At 48.4% G+C, this 24491-nt stretch overlaps 1 protein-coding gene across 1 annotated transcript in view; it reads right to left on the reverse strand.

The window, feature by feature from the left end:
- Nucleotides 1-24491, reverse strand: part of SPG11 (SPG11 vesicle trafficking associated, spatacsin) — a 1688331-nt gene that overhangs the window by 484116 nt on the left and 1179724 nt on the right. The window contains exon 33 of the mRNA XM_069624201.1: nucleotides 9529-9727. Within this exon, the coding sequence (XP_069480302.1) occupies nucleotides 9529-9727 (199 nt within the window). The remainder of the gene's footprint in view (nucleotides 1-9528; nucleotides 9728-24491) is intronic.

Consider the following 24491-nt stretch of genomic DNA (forward strand, 5'->3'; position numbering starts at 1 on the left):
CAGAAGGTCAGCCTAGTTTCTTGGAACAGGGTAACCTTCTGGACAAGCTAGACCAATCAAGGTAGCATTGGTAGCGGTCAAGACGAGGTCTTAGGAGAGGTGAGGGTGATCAAAAGCCTACAATAAGCACACACAGTAAAGGACACTACAAATTACTCTCAGTCAAGTGTATATATCAAAAATACATATACATTTATTAAAGGCCTTTTAAATGAAACACAAAGCAAACAGCAGTAATAACTACACCAACACAACACTTCTATTAAACATATAAACAGTTACCAATGGCCTAAAGGAATAGTGCACAGTAAGGGTCCACAACCTGTAAAGAAAGAGGCATATAGTGCGAATATACTTTAGGCAGTCCTTCACTTATCAAACCCTAACTGAGAGGCAGTCCAAGCCCTAAAATGAGGGGAGCCTTGTGCTCAAAATTACTTTCGATGCAGGTGTATGCGATCGTGCGGAGGAGCCAAAACGGGGTCTCTTGCAGGGACTGTAGCGACTCAGGAAGGTGGGTGAGGCAGTGAAGAATAAGTTTCCACTACTCGAGGAGGGCAGAGCAGGATCCAAGAGTTGGGAATAGCTCGGTAGCACAGGCTACCTCGATAAATAAGAGTGGCCCTCAGGGGACACTCGTGTGTAAAAATTGATGGATGTGCCAGGGGCCACCAGTAAGGGTTGTAAATACTCACTGACCCTTGGCGCACTCCGGATCAAACTTCGGCAGTCAAGTGCACTTCGGTTGCAGGTTCAAATCCCACATTTGTGTGGCTCTGCGGCTTTCAGGGGCTGCGTTCCAGGGAAGATGCTGTGGCGGGACAGTGGTGATTTCTCCGCTCCTTGTAAAAGGATCAGGCCAATTCCGCTGCAGCGAGTCTGAGGGCACAGGGGTTCACAGAAGCAAGGGATCTACAAAATTTGTCACCACGGCAGGACGACACAGCGACTGCGTATGCTCAGGTTCAGGCGTATTCTCCTAATTCCAGACCTAGGAATGCTAGGTGTATGAAACTTGGCGGGAGAATGCCTTATACCCAGAGCTTACAGTCTCCAAAATGCTCAAGTGTCAACTCGAGATGGCAGCGGTTCCAGGGCAAAGGTCCTGTGCAAGCTGGTTAGTTCACTGGTTGGCCCAGCAACACCTCCGAGAAGGCTTGCTTTCAGTTTAAGGTGGAGGTGCCGAGAATAGTTGGTCCCACTATTCCAATGGGGTGAAGCGTCTTTGCAGATCTAAGTTCGATCAGAAACAGGGGGTCCAATGGGACGACAGCAGGCTCAGGGTGCCAAACATTTCAGCGGGTCACCAGCGGTTCCTTGGCTCTGCTTCTTGGTTTCAGGATACTTGGTCCTATCCGATGTTCGGCTAAAACTCAAGAGATCGACCTGGAATGGGTGTAAGGTGCCTTCTCTTATTCAGAATCTACTTTGCGCCAAAACGAAGAGGACCCAGGGAGAGATCTGCTCACATACAGCCAACCCGAAACATGGACCAATGACAGACACGGTGGTCCCAATCAGTCCCAGCACACCAGACTCTCTGGCATCCGGGATGTGTATTGGAACTAGACTGTCCAGCCCACATCCTGGAGGCACACACACAAGGCATGTAGAAGCCTGCAAAAGCTTTGGTTTGCGTGGGGATCTGCATGACCAAATAAGGATTTTCCTGGGTCTGCTCGACCAGGGGAAGGCAAAGACACAAGATGGCAAAAGGACAAAACAAAGGACCTTGCAGTAAATGCTGTATGGACCAGACGAAAGGGTTAAAAATACATGAAAATTAACAGCTTCCACCAGCTCTGTCGAAGGCACATTTGGACTTCTACCGAAAAATCCTTTGATGGTGTCAAGGGCCTTAAAAATTAAAGGAAGACCCCAGCGCACTGTACAGTAAGGTACTTTGTACACTGATAAAATGTTGCTAAGAACTAGCAACAAAGTAAAAGACTAGGGAAACAAAGTTTCTCAGTACTGTCTGTCTTTAAGGGCATGTCAGTTTCCCCATAACAAAGTGAGCGAAAACCCAACTGAGTGCAGCAGAAGGCTGGGCTCCACTGGTAAAAGGCTAGGCTGGTCAGACAACAGCAAAAAGTTGGGGGATTCACAACTGAAGGGAAAATTACACATACATGGAAATCTTTCCTAACACCTTCCCTGTTATACCTTTACCTCATCCTTCCTGGTAGGATAGTTAGGAACTCTACCCCCCTGCTCCCCATATTACAACACAACCACTTTCTCACTGACAGCCCGCTCTAAGACTAACACCCGAGCCTGTACCTGACATGTTCCAATACTATGGTCAGGCATGGTCAGGCAGTTATTGACAATCACTCACACCTGACTTCCATCACACTTCCCCACAAAGATAAAAGGCGGCACACAAGAGCACACTTTGAGCATGGCAAAGCACATGAGGAAACAGCAGTTTCGAGACGGCAGCTGAGCAAGAGGGGAAAGACGGCAAAACCGAAGGGGATTGCAAGATGGGAAATTCCCTTGACCTTTTCGACAAGGAACCATTACTTTCCAGAGATCTCGATAATAGAAAGTGTAAGACTAGGAAACCAGGCTGAAGAATCCTGCATTGTGTGACGGAGATACCCGGGGCCCTGCCGCATAAGTAATTAAGGCAGGGAGAATCGTCAGCCCATGTGGTACAGTTCTTGGCTCCAAGAACAAAGCATCAGTGAAATCGACAAAGCCGGTGAGTTGGGGAGACTGATACAAGACCGGTCTGTGTTGAAGCCAAGATTGCAATCAGCAACGTTGTACGGTGAGCGCTCGAAGGAACAATGTTAAAACATGTGTGGTAAGAGATGCAAGTGAAGTTAAACTGGTGATGAGTGATTGAACTTTAAAGCAAGCTACAATACCTTTGACAGAGTGGTCTGGCCCTGCATGGGTGCTCAATTGAAGATCTCTGTAAATAATCCAGCTGAGAAGTAATAACAGTCGATACATTTGGTCTGAGACCGGCGGTGGGAGACCAATTTAAAGAGAACGGATAAATGTCAATCGAAGTGATCCAGTGACAGGTCAAGGAAAATCCTGCGCACAGTCGAAAGTCTTTGATTTTGTTGAAATAGAGAAGGTTTGGAACAGTATGTGAATTTGGTCCGAGCCCGGCAGAGGGAGTCCAGTTGAAGATTTTCTGTTAAAGTGGAGAAGTTGTAGAAGTGAAAATCCTAAGAAGAAAGGAACTTTACGGTTTTGTCACGTTGCACCAGGCCCTCTGAAATAAGAGACTTTGAATTACAAAGAGACTTTGGCACAGCAGGTCCTGATGTTGAAGTCTTGAACTGCATCCTCGTGCTAGAGAAGCCAAGGAGTGTGCTAAGCTCGAGTGTGCCGCCTTGTCCCATGCTGAAAACGTGGAGAAGGGAAGCCAATAGCTTGAATATCCTGACATATCATTTCTTGAACACTTTTCTTTTGCATAACATTGTTTCCCACACTATTTGTATTTAGAAGTAAGGATTTGCAATAGGTTTATTAGTATAGGCCCTTTTATTTTGACAAAGACACAACTAGGACTGCGTTATTATTATTTGATGGTCATAGCTTGCTCCCATCCTTTGATTTAGGTTTAGATAGGTGTATTTCAAACCCAAATGAAGTTCAATAAACACCTTTGAACTGTGATCACTTGTGTCTGGCTTACTGTTTGATAGCATGCCTTCCTTACAAGTGACACTGTCAGAGTCTGGTGATCACTCATAGAAGGCGCAGGAATGGAGGAAAAGCGTATAGGAACAGTCTCTCCTACGGGAACGAGAATGCATGCTCCTTGGCTGTGGGAACCTGCTGGCAAACTTCTGACACTTGGAATTCATCTCTGTCGCAAAGATGTCGATCTGGAGTTGCCCCCATTCGTGGAATAGACGATCCACCTGGTTCTGGTGAAGCTCCCACTCGTGGCAAGAATGCAGTTCCCTGCTGAACGAGTCTGCATATGGTGTTCTTGGTGCCCGCCATGTGAGAAGGAACGAGAAACATGTCCTGACAAATGGCCCAGTGCCACAGATCCTGGGCCTCTCTGGAGAGGGCCAGAGACCGCGTCCTACCCTGCTTCCAGATGCAGAACTTGGTGGTGGTGTCGTCCGTGAAGATCCTCACCACACCTTGCCCAGATCGACAGCAGGAAAGACTTGATGGCCCAGAAGCTCCAGAACGTTGATGTGAAGGGTCTTTTCTTCTTGTAGCGAGAGGCCTCTGGCGTGCAATTGTCTGGTATGAGCTGCCCAATCTTCCAGAGACGCATCTGTGGTGACTGTCTCCTGGTAAGGAGGGACTTGGAATGGGGCACCTTGTGTGAGATGAGGGTGTATGCCCCACCACTGTATTGCTCGTCGGAACTCCTCGTTGAGGGGGATTTTGTCTGTCCAGGATCCCGAGACTTTCAGCCATCCTGCATCCAGAAACTCCTAGAGAGGCCTCATCTGTTGTCTGCAAGGGCGGACGAGGTTGATGCAGGAAGACATCATGCCCAATAGCGACTTAACGGCTCGCATTGTAGCCGACTGCACCGACGACAGATGCTGCACCTTCCCTAGGATGGCTACCACCCTCTCTTCCGAGGGGCCTGCCAGGCAAGCCACTGTGTTGAGTCGTGCCCCCAGAAACAGAGCATTCTACGATGGCTCCTAGCAGGACGTTGGATAATTTATGGAGAATCCCAGATGCGTCAGCAGACGCACGATCCTTGCCGTGTGCTGGCTCACCAGATCCATGGAGCTGTATCCAATCAACCAATCATCTAGGTATGGGTAAATGTGGATGCCCTCGAGACGAAGATGCAACGCCACTGGAACCAAACACTTTGTGAAGACCGTTGGGGCCAATTTCAGGCCGAAGGGAAGTGCCTTGAACTGATAGTGCGGCACCTGGACCACGATCCACAGGAACTTGCAGGATTTCCGGTCGGTGGATGGGAATGTGGAAGTATGCGTCCTCAAAGTCCAGCGACGCCAGGAAATCGCCTTTCTCCTGTTGGCTGAGCACGTGCTGCAACGTACACATCCTGAACATTTGGGATTTCAGGTACTCGTTGAGGCGTCACAGATCCAGGAACGGCCTCCACCCTCCTGTCTTCTTTCGGACCAGAAAGTACCTGGAGTACACTCCGGAGCCCTGGAGATGCTGGTGGGTGGGTTCTATTGCTCCCTTTTTTAACATGGCCTAGACCTCCTGCAGCAGCTTCGCCACGTGCTGTTCTTGACACGCCACAGGGGGGTATGGGGAAACCTGCATTGGAACACTAAGGTGTGCCCCTGTCCAAGAGCGTCCAGCACCCATCTGTTGGTGGTGATGGTCTTCCACACGCTGACGAACATCGCCAGCAGGCCTCCCACCAGGTGCATGAGTGGGGGCCAGAGTCCACGGCTGGTTCAGGCCTGCTTAGGTGCCCGGGCCCTGCCCTGCGGGCGGCACCAGTACTGTCCTCCGCTGCTGTACGACTGCGAGCAGCCTATGTACGCCTCCTGTGTCGTGGAATGGGAAGGCTGCCTATAAGGAGCAGTGTAGTCCTTGGAGGATCTGCCAGATTTTCCCCTGGAAGAACGAAAGGACAATGACAGACATTGCTGCAGGGTGCCCAGCGAACGTGCCGTCTCCCTGTCAGTCTTGACGAGCAAACAGGTTCTCCCCATCGAATGGCATGTCCAAGACCTTCGAATGAACGACAGGCCTGAAGTTGGTGGCGTTCAACCATCCCTGCCGATGAAGAGACACTCCGTTTTCCATCTGACAGAATCCAGTGTCCGCGATGTCCACCGCCACTGTGTTGGTGTGGTCTGAGGCCACCTGTCCAAGGCCACCTCCCCTCTCTTGGAGCAGATGAAGAGTTTCTGCCTTCTTGTCGTCGGTTAGCAAGTCAAGAATCAAACCCATCTTATAACAGAGCTCCCGGTCGTAGCATGACAAAATGGCTAGTGCATTAGCCACCTTAATGGTGCTGGCAGGCGTATAGATAATACTCTTTCCCATGGTGTCCAGCTTCTTCCTCTCCTGGTCAGGAGGTACCATGGATGAGGGCGACGGATTTGCAGAACGTTTCCTGGCCGCAGCTGAGTCCACAGAGTCAGGTGAAGGCTGGGACCTAAAACATTTGGGGGCCGAATCCAGGACTGTGTATTTCTTCTCGAGCCTGTCCTGCTTGGGCGGGGCTCAGATTCTACAACATCGCTAGTCCTTTATCCCAGATATCGTCCAACAAAGGGACAGACATGATGGCCCTTCACCTGGACTTGCGACGTTGATAAAGGAACCCTTCCTTTTCCGTCTCCTCAGGCATCAGATGACAAAGTTCTGAGGCCCTGGACATCAGTGAATGAAAGGAGCCGACCACATCCGGAGGGAAGGGCCTGTGCGGGTGATCTGCACCTGCTGGCTTCCCGTCCGCTGACACAAAGTCACCAGCCTTGTTGGTGTCCGTCACCGTAGCTGCTGTATCCGTGCCCGTGTCCGGATCCCACATTGGTGTCAGATCCTGAGGTGGAGGAGGCAGAGGTGTCAGTTGGCACCCTGGACCAGCAGAGTTCTTTGACTTGTACTTGTGCCTAGAAAAATCTCCGGAAGGTGGCCTAGGAGGACTCCCAGAAGGAGCAGGGCAGGGTGTGGACGGCAGCCTCTGCTGATCTCTGCCACCAGCGTGTGCAGCATGGTGAGGATTTTCAATGAAACGTCTCTGGGTTGAGGTGTAGAAGGAAGGCAGGCATTACACTTATAAGGAACTCCAGAACCATATTCATAGTCTTCAGAAATCCAGCCCAACCCTACACATAGTCGCTGGGAGTCTTTAGGTGTCCCAAAAAGGTTCCTGTGATTCAGAGGTGAGTAGCCTGGGAGAGTCTGCTCAGCCAGGCGGTGCAAGACAATGAAGCCAGTAAGTGAAAAGCAAAAACACTAGCTGGAAAGTGACATAAGACCTGTTGTAGAGTTCTGGAAAGCATCTACCACCCGTCAGGTCCAAGAGGATGACCCACAGAAGTACTGACAGGGACACCACCACAATGGGCCAGCTAGATATAAGGGATCTTAGGCCCTGAAATGTAGAAATGGACACAGATGACAGAAACACGCTGGTGAAGACTTGCCTTACTGCTGTGGTCATTGTGCTGGGTCTTTGGGTCAGGGTTCAAGGATAATCACTTACGCCTGTCTCTCAGTTCCGCTGCAGACCTCTTAGACAGTTGGGGGAACACCCCAATCCGGTCCCACAATGAAGAGGAGACCCTCATGGGTGACTTGATATATACATGTCTCGCATTGACCCCGGGAAGGTCAGGAAACAATCAGCAGCTCAGCAGTTGTACTTTGTCTACCTGTTCTGGTGAAGGACAGAACAGCAGGATTCCAGTGTTGCATCATTGCCCTGAAGATGCCCACAAATAGTTCCAGCCATTAGGAGAGATTCAAGTCCTTGCAAAGAGGCATAGATGAATGCAGGACATTCAGAGAAAATGTGAAGATGAACTCTCCAATTACCAAAAACAGGGGACAAATCTTGAGCAGGACAGCTGACTTGTTGGTCCGACCAGATTAAGTGAGGAAGACACCTCTTCCCCATCGATTAGAAAGCCAAGGGTCATGATTTGGGAGAATTGGCTGAACCAATGCTGGTTCCTGCAGCAGTCCCCAGCATCCCTCCGTTGTCTTCTTTGGATCTCTTCAGCTTCAGTGGTCGACTAAGTTCATGGGTCCAGTTTATCTCCTTATATTCAGGATTCGGGCTGGGAGTGACCCCAGCGCTCCAAAAAGGAAGCTTGCAACATAGAAACTTCCCCCTCCAATAGCAGACAGCCATCCTCCCAGAATGATACAGCAACTGCCATGCTCCTGGTGGAATGTGGATTGGGGTAGACCGACCCCTTCCTCACTTCCTGCAAGATTACACACAGAAGAACCTTTACAGCCTTTCTGCAAGAAGCCCACTAAAGTCCATGACCAAAGGGGAATTCTCCCCTACTTGGCAGCGAAGAAGAACAGCCAATCTAGGACAGGCAATCATGAACAGGAATTAAAACATGCAGAGGCCATTTTGAGTATATTGTCCTCTTAATTGCGGGGGTGCTGCCATAGGAAAACATGGATATCAGAACAAAGGGGCAAAACCTCCCCACACCGGAAACCCAGAAAAGGGGATCCATTGTTCACAAAACAAAAGCAAAAGCATGAGGGTAGTCCAGCAGTAATGCTAGGAGGCTCAAGGAAGAGTGGGAACGATTTACAAAAAAAAAAGAAAATGAAATAAATCTCATTAACACTGTGTTATAAAATTCTTCAGGCTGTCAACTGGACATTCCTTCAAAAGAAGCCTCACAGACCTGTGATTTGATAGACTTGGATAACATTTTGAAGAAAAACGCAAAACAGGAGTGAGGGAACTGGAAATAAAGGGGTACTTGCCTTCATCTTGCTGCTTTGAAAAAATAGTATTACATTCTCTGGAGGATGCATTTCCAGAAATTAACATGTTGAAGTGTGCTTCAATGCTCCTGGAGCTCAGGTTACCAAAGAAAGCATGTTTATTAGTTTAATAATCTTTTGGAGAACACTTAAAAACCTCAAAGACAAAGAGTGAGAATTGTAACTTGAAAAGAAACACCTGCAAAAGATACATTTCTTTAAAGCTTGCTCCAAAAGGGAAGGAAAAAAAGAACACTAAACTACAACCGGAGCAAAATGGAAAACAAACGGGAGAGTACATCAAAACGACTCTTTTTAAAGTGAAGGTCAGCCTGTCCAGTAAAAATATTGCTGCAGAGGGCAGCACATATCCTTCTGCTGGGGAGGCGGAATAAAGATCATGCTAGCAGGATCTGAAAGTGCCAGGAGAGATCAGCGTGCAGAAGTCAAGGAGCTACCAGTCTCTGGCTTCCATGCTATGTCCTCCAAGCCATATTAAATTGCTAGAATGAATGCTCTGATACCGGCTTGTAAGCAAGACATCCCACATCGCCAGAATGAAGAATAAGTGTTTTCTATAATGACAAATGCATAAAAATGCTCTGAAGTGCTCTGAATTCTACTGTGATGGAGGACAAAAAAGACCGATTAAGGCATGAAAATGAAAAGCATAGTGTTTTTTTCTCAATGGCATCAGGATTTTAGCAGATTACATGCTTCAAGAGATGGTAGCAGAGACAAACGTGCACCTTTGAAAGACCATACTTGGAAGAATGAGGTGGGTTCCACTTCTTGACCCATACTTCATTACAGTTGCTTCATTAACACTCGAGAACCATAGCACTGCGATCAATCTGGAGGTCTTGGTTAGATAGTTCTACCAAAAGGTGGCATTCCTTCATCTTTTTACCTGTTCTTCATTAAAGCAGATACTCCCTATTCCTATGCAGCACACTGATGCTATAACTGGGTGTTGACCCAAAATAAAGCTCAGTCAAACTCGAAGCTCAGTCCAATCATACAAAGGTCATCGCCGGAGTGTGACAGGACCAGACATGCTCCTGATGGTTTAAACCATGGTTTAACAGATGATAACTAGAACACAAATAGCCTCACCTTTGCCATCACATGAGGCCTGCAGTTGTCGTAGGGCTTCCTCTGCCACAAGTTCTGCCACCATCTGTGGCTGCAGTCCCTGTGTGCTGATGAAGGCCTGGGCTTTCTCACAGGTATTTGGCTGTTGAGAGGATAGGATGGCCCGCAGGAGCTGGTGGGAGTCCTGAGCCGAGATTTCACTGTATGTGCAGCCCAACTCCTGCAATCATAAACAATGGAACTGTTACAAACCAGGAAGTGAGGATAGCAAATCGTATTCTGCAGAATTTGGGCAATCACATAACTATTTGGAATCACCTATTTGCACACATGCAGAGAAAGTAGTCACGACAACCAATGCCCCTTTTCACACAGTCCTTCAACCGTACTTGAAACACCAAATCACACCATCTATGATATGCTGTACCTTAACAGTCCTAGCCCACAACCCTTCATGTCCCATGACCCCAATCTACCCATGTCAAATGAAATACTAATATATTAATTGTATCCAATTTCTAAATATTATACACACAATGTTTGGTCAACGTTTAGGATGAGCTGAACATGGTTTGGACAATTTCCTTAATAGCTTCCACTGGTAGAAGTGGAGTATTTGTTCCACATACCTGGAGAGCAGGTGAGGCCTTACCACCATCTTGAAAGATCTAGGCATGTGGGGCGACTATAGAAAAAGGGAAATTATAGTCATGTGTTTTGGAAGAGCTAGAGATTTTCTGTGAGGTCTTTTGCTGTGCACACTCATGGAACAGGCACAGTTTAATCCGATGCTGGAGACGTGGTGGGACTGATAGAAATTCCACTTGCATATAAAGCAAAAAGGGGGCATGCAAGATGCAGTTGCACACCTGAAAAATGAGTGTGATGGAAAAGGTCTCAAGTTGTGAATGACAGGGAAGCAGGTGGAGCCTTCTGATAAGGACAGGCATTCTTTTTTTTTAGCATGCATCACATGCAGGGTCAGGGAAAGACAGTTTCCATTTCCATTCTGGTTACATTTGGAAGGCAAATGTGAAGTATAAATGCACAAAGAACCACAGACTGACCAGGAAGCAGACTGGTCTTTACAATGTGAAAAGTGGGGAGGGATCTAAAGATGTAAAGAGATGCAAACTAGAGGTAGAGAAAGGGAAGCCGAGAGGATCTAAGGAGAAGCAAAGATGTACAAGGCGTACACATAGGTGGACAAGAGGGTGTAAAGGGAGGCTGAAAAATGATTATACAATGCAAGACAGATGAAGGAAGGAAGGAATGACAGAGGGGCAGGGGAAAGGCTATAAGAAGTGGCAGAAGAGACGCAAAGAAGGAAAATCTGTACCAAGATAGGGGGAGGGACGCAGAGGTGATTCTGTAAACGCAGAGACGAGGTACAATCATAAGAGGTGATGAGTGTACTGAGAGGGAAAGGCTGTTGAACTGCTTTATGGTCATTGCACATGCTGCCTTCCTTCAGAGACCCTGGCCTAATCCTACTGCCAGGCCTTCCCTTTGAAGAACCCATTCATAATCCTTCACTATGGGGTTCTCCCTTGTGACTAATCCATCAGCAACTCTTTGTTAAATGTGGCAGCATGCAAGGGGACAGGCTGACATAAAGAGTGCAAGAGTAGGTCCACATCCAGATAGGTAATCTGCCCACAATGTCATCAGAATTATTTCCCCCCTTCGCCCATATCACTCCCCGTTAGCAAGTGAAATGCCTCTACAATGGTGATTCAGCACATACCCCGATCTCTCAGGCTCTCAAATACAATAAGACTGTATTCCTTTCTTCTTAGTTCTGGGAAACTCTCAGGGAAGGATATTGGCCTAGTTTCTGACCCATGAGCCCATGAAAATTGGTATTGATTTTGTAAATCAAGGGTCAGTTGGTAACAGTCTTTATTGTTACAAGATGCAGGGGCAAAAGGGTGATTTGGTGGTGTAATGACTGATGGACAGAGCCTATTGCTCACTTCAATCACGAAGGTCCTCCAAGATATCGCTAGAGCCCCTCCGTGGGGGAGTGGAAGGGAGAAAAATCTATCTTGTCTGTGTCTTTAGACAGGCAAATCTCTGAGTATACTTGGAATATCCTGTGAAGGAAGCAACATCGAGGAATTTTGCAAAAGTAAAAAGGTTACCACTTAAATTAGGGGCAAACTTTCACAGTAGGCCAGGGGTTGGGCACCACCAGAGAGGCGCATAAATGTCCCAGAGGAATTTATAACCTCTTTAACCCAAGATTCCCCTATCATTCCTAAAGCACTTATGGCATATTGTAAAACAGAACAAACCAATGTAACTGTTATGCAATCCAAAATAATTTAACATCAAAATCTCAAAACCATTATGGAATTCAGGATCCATAATGCCCTTGGTACTGGGACGAAGAAGGGCTCAGAGTTAGTAAGGATCAACAATGCCATTAAGCAGAATGCGCAGTCTAGTTGTTCTAGACCACAACACCTGAGCAGGACATTTAAAATCAGGAATGAGTTGCAGCTGGGAGAAGGAGGGGAGCAGGATGCTGAAGGAGTAGCCGAGGCAGAGGCAGACCTGAATGCTGGGTCCATCGTAGAAACAAACCGAAGAACGCCAGCTGATGCTGACGCGTGATGTGCAGGCCGGTGGCACGGCAGAGTAAGCACAGCAAGAAACGCTATTGGAAAGAAAAGCCCAACCTAGAGGGAGACCTGCTCCTAACACGAGGGGCAGGGCTTTAGAGTGCAGGAGGACCGCCGGAGCTGTCCGAGGTCCGGGAAGAAGCTGTGTAGACTGCGGGAGTTACGCGGGAGCCGACCGGAAAGCAGAAAGAAGATAGAAGGTCCACCGCAACACCTGCAAGGGAAAAGGAGACGCCAAAGAAGACTGGTGAGTTGGCCTAAAGCTACAGGTAAACCCAGGGGGCTCTGAATAGAACATTTAGCAGAAACCACTACTTTTGAGCACCGAACAAATAAAGCAATACACAGGTGCAATTATATGGGACACCGATTGAGGGAAACCTGTAAGCCGCATTGCAAACAGCCAAGACGCTGTAAAAGAGCAGAATAAAGGCAACACGGGCGCAACTTCCCTGGATTACTAAGGCAGCAAGGGCACAACTCCCCTTATCTGGGACACCAACTGGGGAGACTTATAACCCGCATTATCAAGAGTCAAGAGACTATAAAAAAGAGGCAGACATTGTTCAACCCTCCCCACAAAGGATACTGGTGTGGAGAATCTTGGAGCAAATATTGCCACAAAACATAATTGTAGGAGTTTACATCCTAGCAGGTGAGTAAACTAGGAAAGGGACCAATAGTAGTTAGCCCTGGCAGACGAGTGGGCCAGGAAAGAAGATATTGTTTTTGTGGCAGAGTGCTGTAATGAAAAGAACTTGTTAACTTTGAAGAACAATTGTGGCATTACCAGAAGTAGTTGCTATGCTATCCTGACAAAAGTATTTTTATTTGAAGAACTGTGATATGCTGATAATTGCTTTGATTTATGAACTTATGTTTTGAGAGAAACACATTTTCACTTTACCAAGAAGGCTATTGTGAAAGACACCCATTGCTGTGATTTGTGGAACAAGTGGTTTTGAAAGAGACATTTACTTTAACAAGTGGAAGGTCGCATTTGAAGGAAAAGATCTTTTGTGTAGAAGTGAACAGAACTTTGTTGAATCAGAACTTCTCCAAAGGTATTCATGCACTGATCCAGGGAAAGGTAATCCAACCCTGGTCACAAGGAGCACTTTCAAAAACATATAAGTTTGAACTCTTATTCTATTGTGGTGAATTGAAAACAGCCAAATATTCCATGTGTTATTTTGTTGTACGTTTTAGTATGAGGGTGTAAGGAACTCAGGATGGCAACAGTAAAGACAGGCAAGTAATCACAGTTCAAGGGTGTTTATTAAACTGTAAATGCAGGGTGGAAGAACGCCTAACCTAAACCTAAATCTAAGATGGAAGCAAGCTTCGACCATCGAATGAAAAATAAGGCAGTATTTGTGGCGTCTTGTCAAAGTAAAAGGCCTTTACTAAAATAAATTATTGTCAAATCCTTACAACTAATTACAAAAAAAGTGTGGGATAGGGTTTTCAATAATGGAAGAAGTGTTCACAAATAATAAGTCAGGATGTGATTGCCAGGGGTCTCCCTTCCCCACGTATTGAGCACGGGACAAAGTGGATCTCCTGAGCACAGCACACGCTCGAACTTTCCCATCACGAGCCGACAGTTCAGTACCAGTTAGCAGGTTCTTCAATGGTTAAGTCTCTTTTCAATAAACAATATTTTCCCTTCAAGGGAGTGATGTATTCAACAAAACAAACAACAAGTTCCTTTCTAAATGGGTTTGGGTGATGACTTTTCACCCCTGGGTCACCCCTGGATCTCCTTCAGTCGGGCTAAGACCCCTAGGCTTCCCTCGATCGGGCTCACGCCTTTCTTTCGGGATCGCCCTCTGCCGGGCTCGGATCCTAATGCCAACAGGACAATCCACTTCCCCATGTCTTACAACACTCCCTGCATTCACGAATCTTAATGTCTTTCAAACAATTAATTGTGGACATCCCTCAGTCGGGTTCACTCCTGTCAACACACTGTTCATGGGACTTCAGGCTTTCGCCCGCATTCCTCCGCCGGGTTCACTCTTGCCAACCTTTGCAGCATACTGTTCATACGCTAATTTCACCAAGCGGGGTCATTTCCCTTTGCTTCACAATCATCTGTTGGTCAAAGACTTTCCACTGGACAGAGAATTTTACAAGACCGCTGTAAAACCACTTTTACCTCTGTTTGCCTTTTCCCAAGGCCTTCTGGTTACGGTAGTTTCTACTAGCGGGTAATCGCCCAGAGTTTCCTGCGTGAGCACCCACGTGGTGCCAGACTCCTCTGTTGCTAGTTATCCCCTTTTTAAACCTTTCACAGTTCAAATTAGCCCTTTGCTACTTTTCGTTCAACACAGTTCGGTCTCTTATCAACTCTACCCTCGACTCACCGGCTGTGATGAACCGCTTGGCTTTCTTTCTCTTTGGAGTCAAGGTTGGTACCACAGAGACAAGCGCCTCGCCCCAGCTTGGTAATCAGCGGAGGAGGGTCTTGTGTATCGTTGACATCTGCAACACATGTTGGCTATTGTTCGCAGTCTTGCGATTCCTTCTGCAGAGGTTTCACAGGTCTTGGTCGGAAAGGGCAAGATCGCTTCTCTCCTTGTCATCCTCTTGGTATCCGCCGTCTTTCTCCTCCTCTTGAACTGGTGTACTGAGTTAGCTCTCACATTGTGCGGTCTGCCTTGATCGTCCTGTGCTCTTGTGCTCCATCTTGATTCTGGTCAATTGCATGACTTTTCATGACCCATGTATTGGGACATGTCAGGTAAACGGCTCTGGTGTTAGTCTGTTGTCTTTCGTGTTGTGCGAAAGTGTTCCTGTCGGAAAAGGGGGGGCAGTGTTTTGGAATATTCTACATGGTAGGATGGGGAAAAGGTGTTGAAAGAAGGGGGATACCCGTCTCACCCGTCAGTCTCCCACTCCCCAAGGACACCCCCATCCAGGTGCTCCTCCCTCACTGTGGTCGACCCCGGAGAACTGGATCCAATAGCGATAGCCGTGTCTTGGCCACCTGGATGACAGATTCCCAGGGACTAGCTAGGGAGACACTGTCAGGTTTCTCACAGAGGGTCAGAGACTTTTGGACAAAGGTCATCTTTCTTTACTTTAGTTTGCTATGTAGGGACATCCTCGTTAGGATAGGGAAGATATGCGTTTATCTCACCCTTTTTTATTTTATAAGTGGCAAATCTTGAGAAAACATTACCATTGTGTCCGTCTCGTATTTCTGACAATGTGTGGTGCTGTATTTCAACAGAGACCTGCTCTGCCACAGTTGTAAGTGGATATGTGCAGACCTTATGGGTGTGCGACCAGAGAAGTTGCAAAAAGGCAAGCTTGTCAAAACCCTATGCTGTTTGATAAGATGCTAGTGTAAAAAGTTCATTTTTTCACCTGGCTAAGCTCCCTTGTATTTTTGCTGAGTTTTTCCCTGGACCTGACCTATTTTCCCACAGCAAGGTTTCCTTGAAAGCCTAGCTGGGGACTGCAAATGTATTGTACATGTGCTGCCTTGGTATCCCTTAAAGTTACAAGGGTAGGGGCTCCCCAAAGGTACCCCATTTGGTCCCTGGGTGATTTTTGCCCCTCAGACTGTGTTCGATTGATAGGTGGGGGCAAATCTTTTTTTCTTTTGGAAGCCGCGCTGTGCTATAGCCATTTTAATGCATTGGTGGCCACCTGTGTCATGAACAGGAGCAAACTGTCTACTTGGTGGTTTTAAAGCTTGGTGACCTAGCCACTGTCTTAGAGGGCATTCTTGTTTGCGTTTTTCCACAGGATCAGCCCTTTTAGCCATTTTGCCTAATTGAGTTCTGACTTTGAGTTTACCGAGTCTATCCTGAACAAATGAGAAACATTTTAAAGTAGATGAGTTTAGGCCTTTGGTCCAGATCCTATAGGGGCTCTGAGACGAAAAATGGTGCTCCGCTGGCGACAATGGATTCGGGAAGAAGACGGGCAACACCAAAGGCTCGTTGAGGTGGAACTCCATCAGCACCATTGGCATAAAGGTGGTGTGTGTACGCAGTACCACCTTTGAAGCGTGTAAGGACAAATACGGCTGCTTTCACGACAGGGCCTTGATCTCCCCGACCCGCCTGGCCGAGATGATCGCTAAAAGGAAAGCCATCTTCCATGATAGAAAACTTGAGCGGGCCTGATTCATCGGATCAAAGGGGGCCCCCATGAGATTAGTCAAAACCACTTTGAGCTCCCAAGCCGGAAGGAGCCTTCACCGGCAAAAAAGTACTGAAGAGTCCTTTGAGGAACCCCTTGATGAGTCTGTGCGACTACAAAGAAGGACTACCTGGCGCCCCAGTGTAACACGATATGGCAGCCAGGTGCACTTTGATGGACGCATGAGCCAGTCCGCCCATGGAAAAGGAAAGTAGGTCTGGCAAGAGCTGCGGGGCTGTGATATGCAGAGGGGTAATTGTCTGAGTGCGGCAGCAGACAGAGAAACGCTTTGACTTATGGCCAGGATATCCTTACATTCTACAGGTAAAGCATAAAGTCCAAACCGTTGGGTTGCAGGAGCCAGGCCCTGAGGTTTAGTGACATTGATCATGGTGCAGAATCGCTCCTCCCTCTATGGACAGAAGGTCCGGAAGTTGTGGTAGCTTGATAGACGAAACCATCAACAGACGTAGCAGATCTGGATACCAAATTTGTCACGGCCATGCCGGAGCAACAAGTATCATCCTGCAGTGACACTGTGAGTGTGTTGATCACTTGTAGCAGGAGTGGGAACGGAGGAAAAGCGTATAGGAAAAGTCCCTCCCACAGGAACTAGAATGCATACCCCATGCTCCTCGGCTGTGGAAACCTGCTGGCGAACTTCGGACACTTGGAATTCGTCGCCGTCATGAAATGGTCAGAACAGAAGATCCACCTGGTCCTGGCAAAGCTCCCACTCGTGGCAAGAACGTAGTTCCCTAATGAGCGAGTCTGTAATGGTGTTCTTGGTGCCTGCCAGGTGAAAAGGGACGAGAAACATGTCCTGACGAACGGCCCAGTGCCACAGATCCTGGACCTCCCTGGAGAGAGCACGTCCCGCCCTGCTTCCGAATGTAGAACATGGTGGTGGTGTTGTCCGTGAAGATCCTGACCATCTTGCTCCTCATCGATGGCAGGAAAGACTTGAGGGCCCAGAAGACAGCCTGAAGCTCCAGGACGTTGATGTGAAGGGTCTTTTCTTCTGGCAGCCAGAGACCTCTGGCAAGAAACTGTCCGGTATGCACTCCCCAACCTTCCAAAGAAGCATCCGTGGTTACTGTCTCCTGGTAAGGAGAGACTTGGAATGGGGCCCCTTGCGTGAGATGAGAGCACACGCCCCACCACTGTGGAACGCCTCGTGGAGGGGGATCTTGTCCGTCCAGGATCCCGAAAATTGCAGCCATCTTGCATCCAGAAACTCCTCGAGAGGCCTCATCTGTAGTCTGCAAAGGAGGAAGAGGTTGATGCAGGAGGACATCATGCCCAACAGCGACGTGACGGCTCGCCGCCGACAGGCGCTGCCACCTTCCCTAGGATGGCTACCACCATCTCTTCCAATGGAGCTGCCAGGCAAGCCACTGTGTTGAGTCGTGCCCCCAGAAACAGAGCATTATGCGATGGCTCCAAGCAGGACTTTGGATAATTTATGGAGAATCCCAGATCCACCAGTAGACGCACGGTTCTCAGTGTGCGCTGGGTTGCCAAAGCATGGGAGCGGGATCTAACTAGCCAATCGTCCAGATAAGGATAGACATGGATGCCCTTAAGACAAAGATGCCCTACCGCTGGAGCAAGCACTTTGTTAAGGCCCTTAGGGCCGATTTCAGGCCAAAGGGAAGTGCCTTGAACTGATAGTGCTGTCCCTAGACCACGAACCGCAGAAACTTGCCATGCTTCCGATGGATGGGGATGTGGAAGTAGGCGTCCACCAGCTCCAGAGACGCCAGGAAGCCACTTTCCTTGAGTTGGCCAAGCATGTGCTGCAACGTGACCATCCTCAGGTACTTGTTGAGGCGTTGTAGGTCTAGGATCGGCCTCCACCCTTCTGTCTTCTTTCGGACCAGAAAGTATCTTGAGTACACCCCGCAGCCGCAGAGGTGCTGGGAACAGGTTCTATCACCCCACTTTTTTTAACATGGTATTTAGCAGCTCTAGCAGCTGCTGTTCTTGTCGAGCTACAGGGGGAATACAAGGACACCTGCGTTGGAAGTCCAAAGTGTGCCTGTGTCCGAGAGCGTTCAGCACCCATCTGTCGGTGGTGATGGTCTTCCACGCGCTGACGAAACTCAGCAGCAAGCCCACCGGGGTGCACGAGTGGGGGGCCAGAGTCCACGGCCAGTTCAGGTTCTGTTTAGGTGCTCTGGCCCTGCCATGCAGCCGGTACTATCTGGCGTTGCAGTATGCCTGCGAGCGGCCTCTGTACGCCTCCTCTGCCGTTGAGAGGGAAAGCTCTCGATAAGGGGTGGTGTAGCCCTTGGAGGACCTGCCAGGTTTCCCCCTTGAGGAACGAAAGGACGACGACCAACGTTGCTGCAGGGTGCCCAGCGAACAGGCCATCTCTGCGTCAGTCGTGATCTGTAGAGACTCGTCAACCATTTTGCCAAACAGGATTTCTCTGTCGAATGGCATGTCTAACACCTTCGACTGAACGTCCGGCCTGAAGCCATCCCAGCCTACTTAGAGACATTCCATTGCCCATCTGACGGAATCCAGTGTCCGCATTGCCCACCGCCACTGTGAATGCGTGGCCGAGGCTACCTCCCCATCCTGGAATGGTTCAAGAGCGTCTGCCAAGTCAAGGAAAGGGCATAGCTTATTCCAGAGCTACCGGTCGTAGTGCGACCAAATGGCCAATGCATTAGCGGCCTTAATGGTGCTGGCAACCGTATAGATAATCCTCTTCCCCTCCTGGTCCAGGGATACCATTGGCGAGGATGACGGATTCGCGCAGCGTTTCCTGGCCGCGGCTGAGACCACAGAGTCAAGCAAAGTCTGGGTCCTCGGGCACTTGTGGGCTGAGTCCGGGATTCTATTTCTTTTCGAGCCTGTTCCGCTTGGGCAGGGCGGTGCTCTGATTCTTCAACAGTGCTAGGCCTTCATCCCAGATATCGTCCAACAAAGGAACGGACATGACAGTCCTCCGCCTGGACTTGTGATGTTGATAAAGGAAACCTTCCTTCTTAGTCTCCTCGGCACCAGCTGAAAAGATTCAGTGGCCCTTGACATCATCGAATGGAAGGAGCCGACCTCATCCTGTGGAGAGGCCGTGTGCTGGTCATCGGTGCCTACTGGCTCTCTGTCCGCCGGCACAAAGTCATCGGTTTCCTAAGTGTCTGTCGCAGTAGCTACCGTATCCGTGCCCATATCCGTGTACGTGGCAGGGTCCCCTTTCGGGGTCAACGCCCGAGGTGAAGGAGGTGGTGTCGGTTGGCACCTTGGACCTGCATGGTCCTTCGACTTATGTTTGTGCCTAGAAGGACTTCTAGGTGGAGCAGGGCCCGGTGTGGGAGGCAGCCGTTGCCAAATTTCTGATACCAGTGTGTGCAGCGTGGTCAGAATGTACAACAAAACGTCTCTAGGTTGAGGTGTAGAAAGAATGAGAGGGGAAGGCTTGAGCTGGTACGTCTCTTCTGGAGAGGTAGGCGATATGGTGCACCCCACGATGACCCACCTTCCAGCGAGGGTCCCTGGCTCCCTTTGTGGTCCGAATAGTAGCCCTCTGGCAGATCGTCACCCTCAACAGAGCTAGTATAAACGTGCCCCGGTACACTTGGTTCAGTTCCTTGTTCTGCCTGAGACTTCTGGGAGGCTGCTGTCCCCTTTCCGGGGGTTTTCGCTGAAGCAGTTACGTCACGCTGTGCAGGTAAGGACACCCGCGCAGTAGCTGCCTCTGTGACTGTGGGCACCACCTTTATGGTCTGCCTTCCTTTCGAAGAAGTAGTGGTCGTTGATGAGGCCGTCGACAGGGTCGTCGACAGGGTGGCAACCGCAGTCGTCGCCGATGTGGCAATTGATGGTGTTGTCTTGGCTGGTTGAGACATCAATGGAGGCAGAGAAGGGTCAACCTTGGATCTCTCCTTTGTCGCCTTGTTCGCTGGCAAGCAGAGTTTCGAAGGGGTCAAAGTCTTTCTCTTTGAGTGCGCCACCCTCGCCGGCAGGCTCATCGTGGATGTGGTCGGTGATGGCAACCTTGTCCTTCCCAAGCCGGGAACCGCAGCAGTGGCAAACTCAGTGGGATCCGTGTTGTCCGGTCTCGCCTTCGTTTGGACCCCCGCAGGCAGAGCATCCTCAAAGTACCTCGACCTCTTATCTGAGGGAGTTTGACGTTTGACTGGCCAGTCCTGGGAGAAGCATGCTCATGCCCAGAGGCCGAGTCAGAGGCCTTATGCCGATTTTAGCAAGGCCACCAGTCTGCTGTAGCAGTTCTTCTTGGTCTTTTTCGAAATACCATGGCATACCTCGCATCCCTCCTCATCATGGTCCGGATGCAGGCAGTAAAGACATTTGTGGTGACGATCCTCCATGAAAACGTTTCTTAGTCCACATTTCGCGCAAAGTTTGAAGAGCCATCTCCTCTCTTTGGTCATGTTGAAAAGGCGCAAAGTATGCCCAAGACTGGGCCTTCTTTAATCCGATGAAAGATCCTCAATGAAGTATGATCTTCACCGACAGTGGATTTTCGCTGCTGTAGATGACCTCTGATCGAACCATAACTTCAAAAATCGGTCAAAACTCTCAAATTTTTGCAAAAAACTCAAAATATTTTGGAAAAAAGCTCAAAGAGCACTAACAGGTCTCGCAACACTGAAGCGTGCGGTAAAAATCGGAAAATGGCCACCATGGGTGGAGTTTAGGGAGAGGACTGTCATTGGATGGGGGCAGTATGACCCAGAGGACAGTGATTGGTTTAGAGAAATACATTTTTCAAGCAAGAGTGAAAATGTTTTTCTTTAACCGAGGATTCCCAACCTTACGACGGGGAATATTCATGAGCATGTGAATTCATGACAGACCCCATGCTAGGGAAAAATTATTAACAATCATTGATGACATAGCAGGAGATTTATACCTGTATTGTGCGCAGACTACCACTTGGCTAGAATAACTGGATTTGTAGTATTCGGCTTTGAATAGTGTGGACTCTGGGTTCAGAGTGGGATCCAGAAAGAATGACTTCAGCGGAATTTCCAGGCGGAAGCGAAAACCCTAAGCCAGTGGCCCAGTTGTTCTCAACATAATCAATGACATAGGTAGCGAAGGATGTGGCAGACTCACAGGGGCGCCGCCAAGGGGTGGCCAGGGGGGCCACGCCCACCCTTATAAAAATGCTGGCCCCCCTATCGGCCACCCCGGCGAAAAAGAAAGCAAAAACATTATTTTTATTTTATTTTTTTGCACTGAACTGTGTATTCTAGCGATCTGCACCCACTTGGAGATCAATAGGTGATCCTGATGCACAAAGCATTTTTCAATGAGATATTCCCATTGCAAAACGCACTGTGAACCATCCCATCTGCTTAACGTATGTCATACATGCGGCGTACGCCTTTAGGCTAAAGGCATATACTGGCTGGACCAGCTCGAAGCGTTACTCCGTTAAAGTAAGAAATCTGCTTACTGCAATGCAATGAACAGCATAAATCCGACCTGATGAAGACACGGCAACTTTTGAAACGTGAGCGATGTTAGGGCAGTGGTATGTGGTATTCGACAGTCTCTGCTTCAGTGCATTTTTCAGAAATGTACCTTTCCCATGCAAGAGATGTGCAGAGTGCGTGGTTTCAAAGGACCCTGCGCTGCCTTCAACGCAAGCGAGGTATATGTTTCAAAAAGTGCAGCCACATGTGATCATTTGCATCAAGCGTACAAGGAACACATTAAGCAGGTACTTCCCGATACTCGCGTATACTCGAGACCGTATCCTTCCGGATGTCCAACGCTATGTCCAGACAATCAAGTAAAATGTGTTTTATTTTGGCGTGTTGTGCCCGGAGTGTGGGGGACAAAAGTGACGAGCGGGTGCTTACTATTCATACATACATTTTCTTTAGGCTATCTCAAAAACGGACGGGTGTATTAAATGGTGCCACTTGCACCATAACATTCTTTTTGGGGAGTGTTCCCTGTAATAACGTGTAACATGTCCAGTGCTCAGATTACATATAGACTAAGTGGCTGCTATGGCATGTTATTTAAATGTCCTGTTATGCTATGATATTGAGTCTTTCATTTCACACCATCAGCCATTTTCACACTTTCTAGAAGCTTCAGAATCTGTAAGTAATAGGGTAGGGGGCTAATGCGGCAGGAGAGGGATCAGGCCAAGATTGCTTTGGTACAACATTGATGAGTGCAGATCTTAAAAGATATGGCTCTGTACGGTGGCCGTTTTAGATATTTTGTCAGCTGTGTGCAGCACTGGTTATGTGCGTTTCAGGTAGCTAAGGTACTTGTTTGTATGATTAACAGAAAATTGATGCGTTTTGCTTCTTGTTTTTGCCACCAACTCACCAGAGAGCCAAAAACCAAAGGAGGGATGGACCAAAGGCGCACCTACAAGTGAGCCAAGGACCAGAGGAGAGTTCACCAGACCAACCAAGGACCAGAGGGGCAACTGACCATAGAGGTTCACTTTTACCTTAGTTTTACTTCATTCTATTTAACATTTTAGCTGTAAACTGAAACTATTGAAATGGAGTACAATTAGGAAGAACAGGACTTGTGAGGAGGGACACTTGAGGGCGTTTTATTTACCAGCCCTCTGACTGCCCATGGCCATGCTAATTCCTATGGCCAATCCCACCCACTACCTGAAGAATAAGAGTATTCCTAAGAAAGTCTAACTTTTGAACTGCCTGGGTTTTTTTTATGCACACTGGCTGGTGGTGACTTTCCCTGGTTTGTGTTCTCAGTGAAACAGACAATAGTAAAGGGAAGATGTGTTGCTCAAACTTACAAGTAACATTCTGAAAACTAAATTGGGGATAGCAGAAGAGCTGCCATTTCAGAAACTGAAAATAAGACTTTAGGTAGACCCTCATCGACCATCAACCTGACTTTCCTAAGATTCTTTTGTGGAGACCAATGCGTAAAATGTACCACTGGGTGCATTCCCATCGTAAATGCAGTACAATGGCAAGATACATCTAGTATTCTATTCCTACATAAGTCAAACCCTGCTGAGTGCACCATATTCGATAGACATGTTGGCAATTAAAAACTTGTGAGTGAGGATTTAGAGGATTCTCTGGCTATGATATGATATTTTATTGTATCGCGCTCATACACAAGTGTTTCAGAGCGCAACGAGGCAAGGGAGGGGAACAAAGGAAGGCAAGGGAGGGGAACAAGGGAAGACAAAACAACGATATTACTCGGCCCAGTTACATTGAGAACGTGCAAGTGCAGAGGGGACGGAAGGGGGGGAAAGTGTAAGGGAGAGGGGAAGGGGGAAGTGCAAGGGAGAGGGGGAAAAGTGGAAAGTGCTGAGCAAGGGGTACAACAATACAAAAGGTAGTGCAGCCAGCAAGGTGGCAAGCTCAGGTTTTGGGCGCAGACAAGGGGTGTCTGGTAAATTCAGGTAAGGGGACTGCAGGGTAACAGATACAGACCCAAGTGCAGGTGTTGCCAGGGGCAGTGCGCGTGAGTGGCTGGGTGGGCATGGACCTGGGCCCGAAAGCAGTTGGAAAACCAGGTGCTTTGTGCCAAAGCAGACAGATCAGCAGGGGAGAGGGGAAGCGAAGGTAGAAGCAAAGAGGAAGGTCTTAAGGTGCTTCCGGAACCAGAGATGGTTCTCCTCAAGTTTCAGAGTGGCAGGGAGGCTGTTCCAGAGAAGGCCCCTGCTGAGGAAAGAGTTCTGCCACAAACTCGTTGCTTGGACAAGCGACAGACCCTGAGGGAGTTGGAGGAGTAAAGAGCTCGAGTGGGAAGGTATTTACGGAAGGAAAGTTCAAGGTATTTTGGACCCAGGCCCAAGAAATTCAGTTATGTGTTTGTTTTGGTGTGCCACCCCAAAATTTCCTGTGGCCTCATCAGGCCACCCCTATAAATGATTTCTGGAGGCGCCACTGCAGACTCATAGAGGGTACTGCATACCTTTAAATTGCTTTTTGGAAGGACTCTCCCATCAATCGCATTCAGCGCAAGATTTGTCCATTGCGATGACATTGGTGTTCTTCCTCTCTCGGGTGGTGATGTAAACTCTTCCTCCTGCTCAGTTGTGCCCTTGGATGTACAGCATCTATCTGCAGTGTCTCCTTTCAGCGAGGGTGAAATTGGCAGCATCAGCAGCTCGGAGGGAGTGTGGGGCCCAGTAGAAAACTAACCTCTCAAGCACTCAGAGCACTTAAGCAAGTATTCCAAAAGAGAGACAACTGCACA

Source organism: Ambystoma mexicanum, chromosome 11 (genome assembly GCF_040938575.1).
Source record: "Ambystoma mexicanum isolate Mex_15411 chromosome 11, UKY_AmexF1_1, whole genome shotgun sequence".
In the NCBI taxonomy this organism is placed as follows: domain Eukaryota; kingdom Metazoa; phylum Chordata; class Amphibia; order Caudata; family Ambystomatidae; genus Ambystoma; species Ambystoma mexicanum.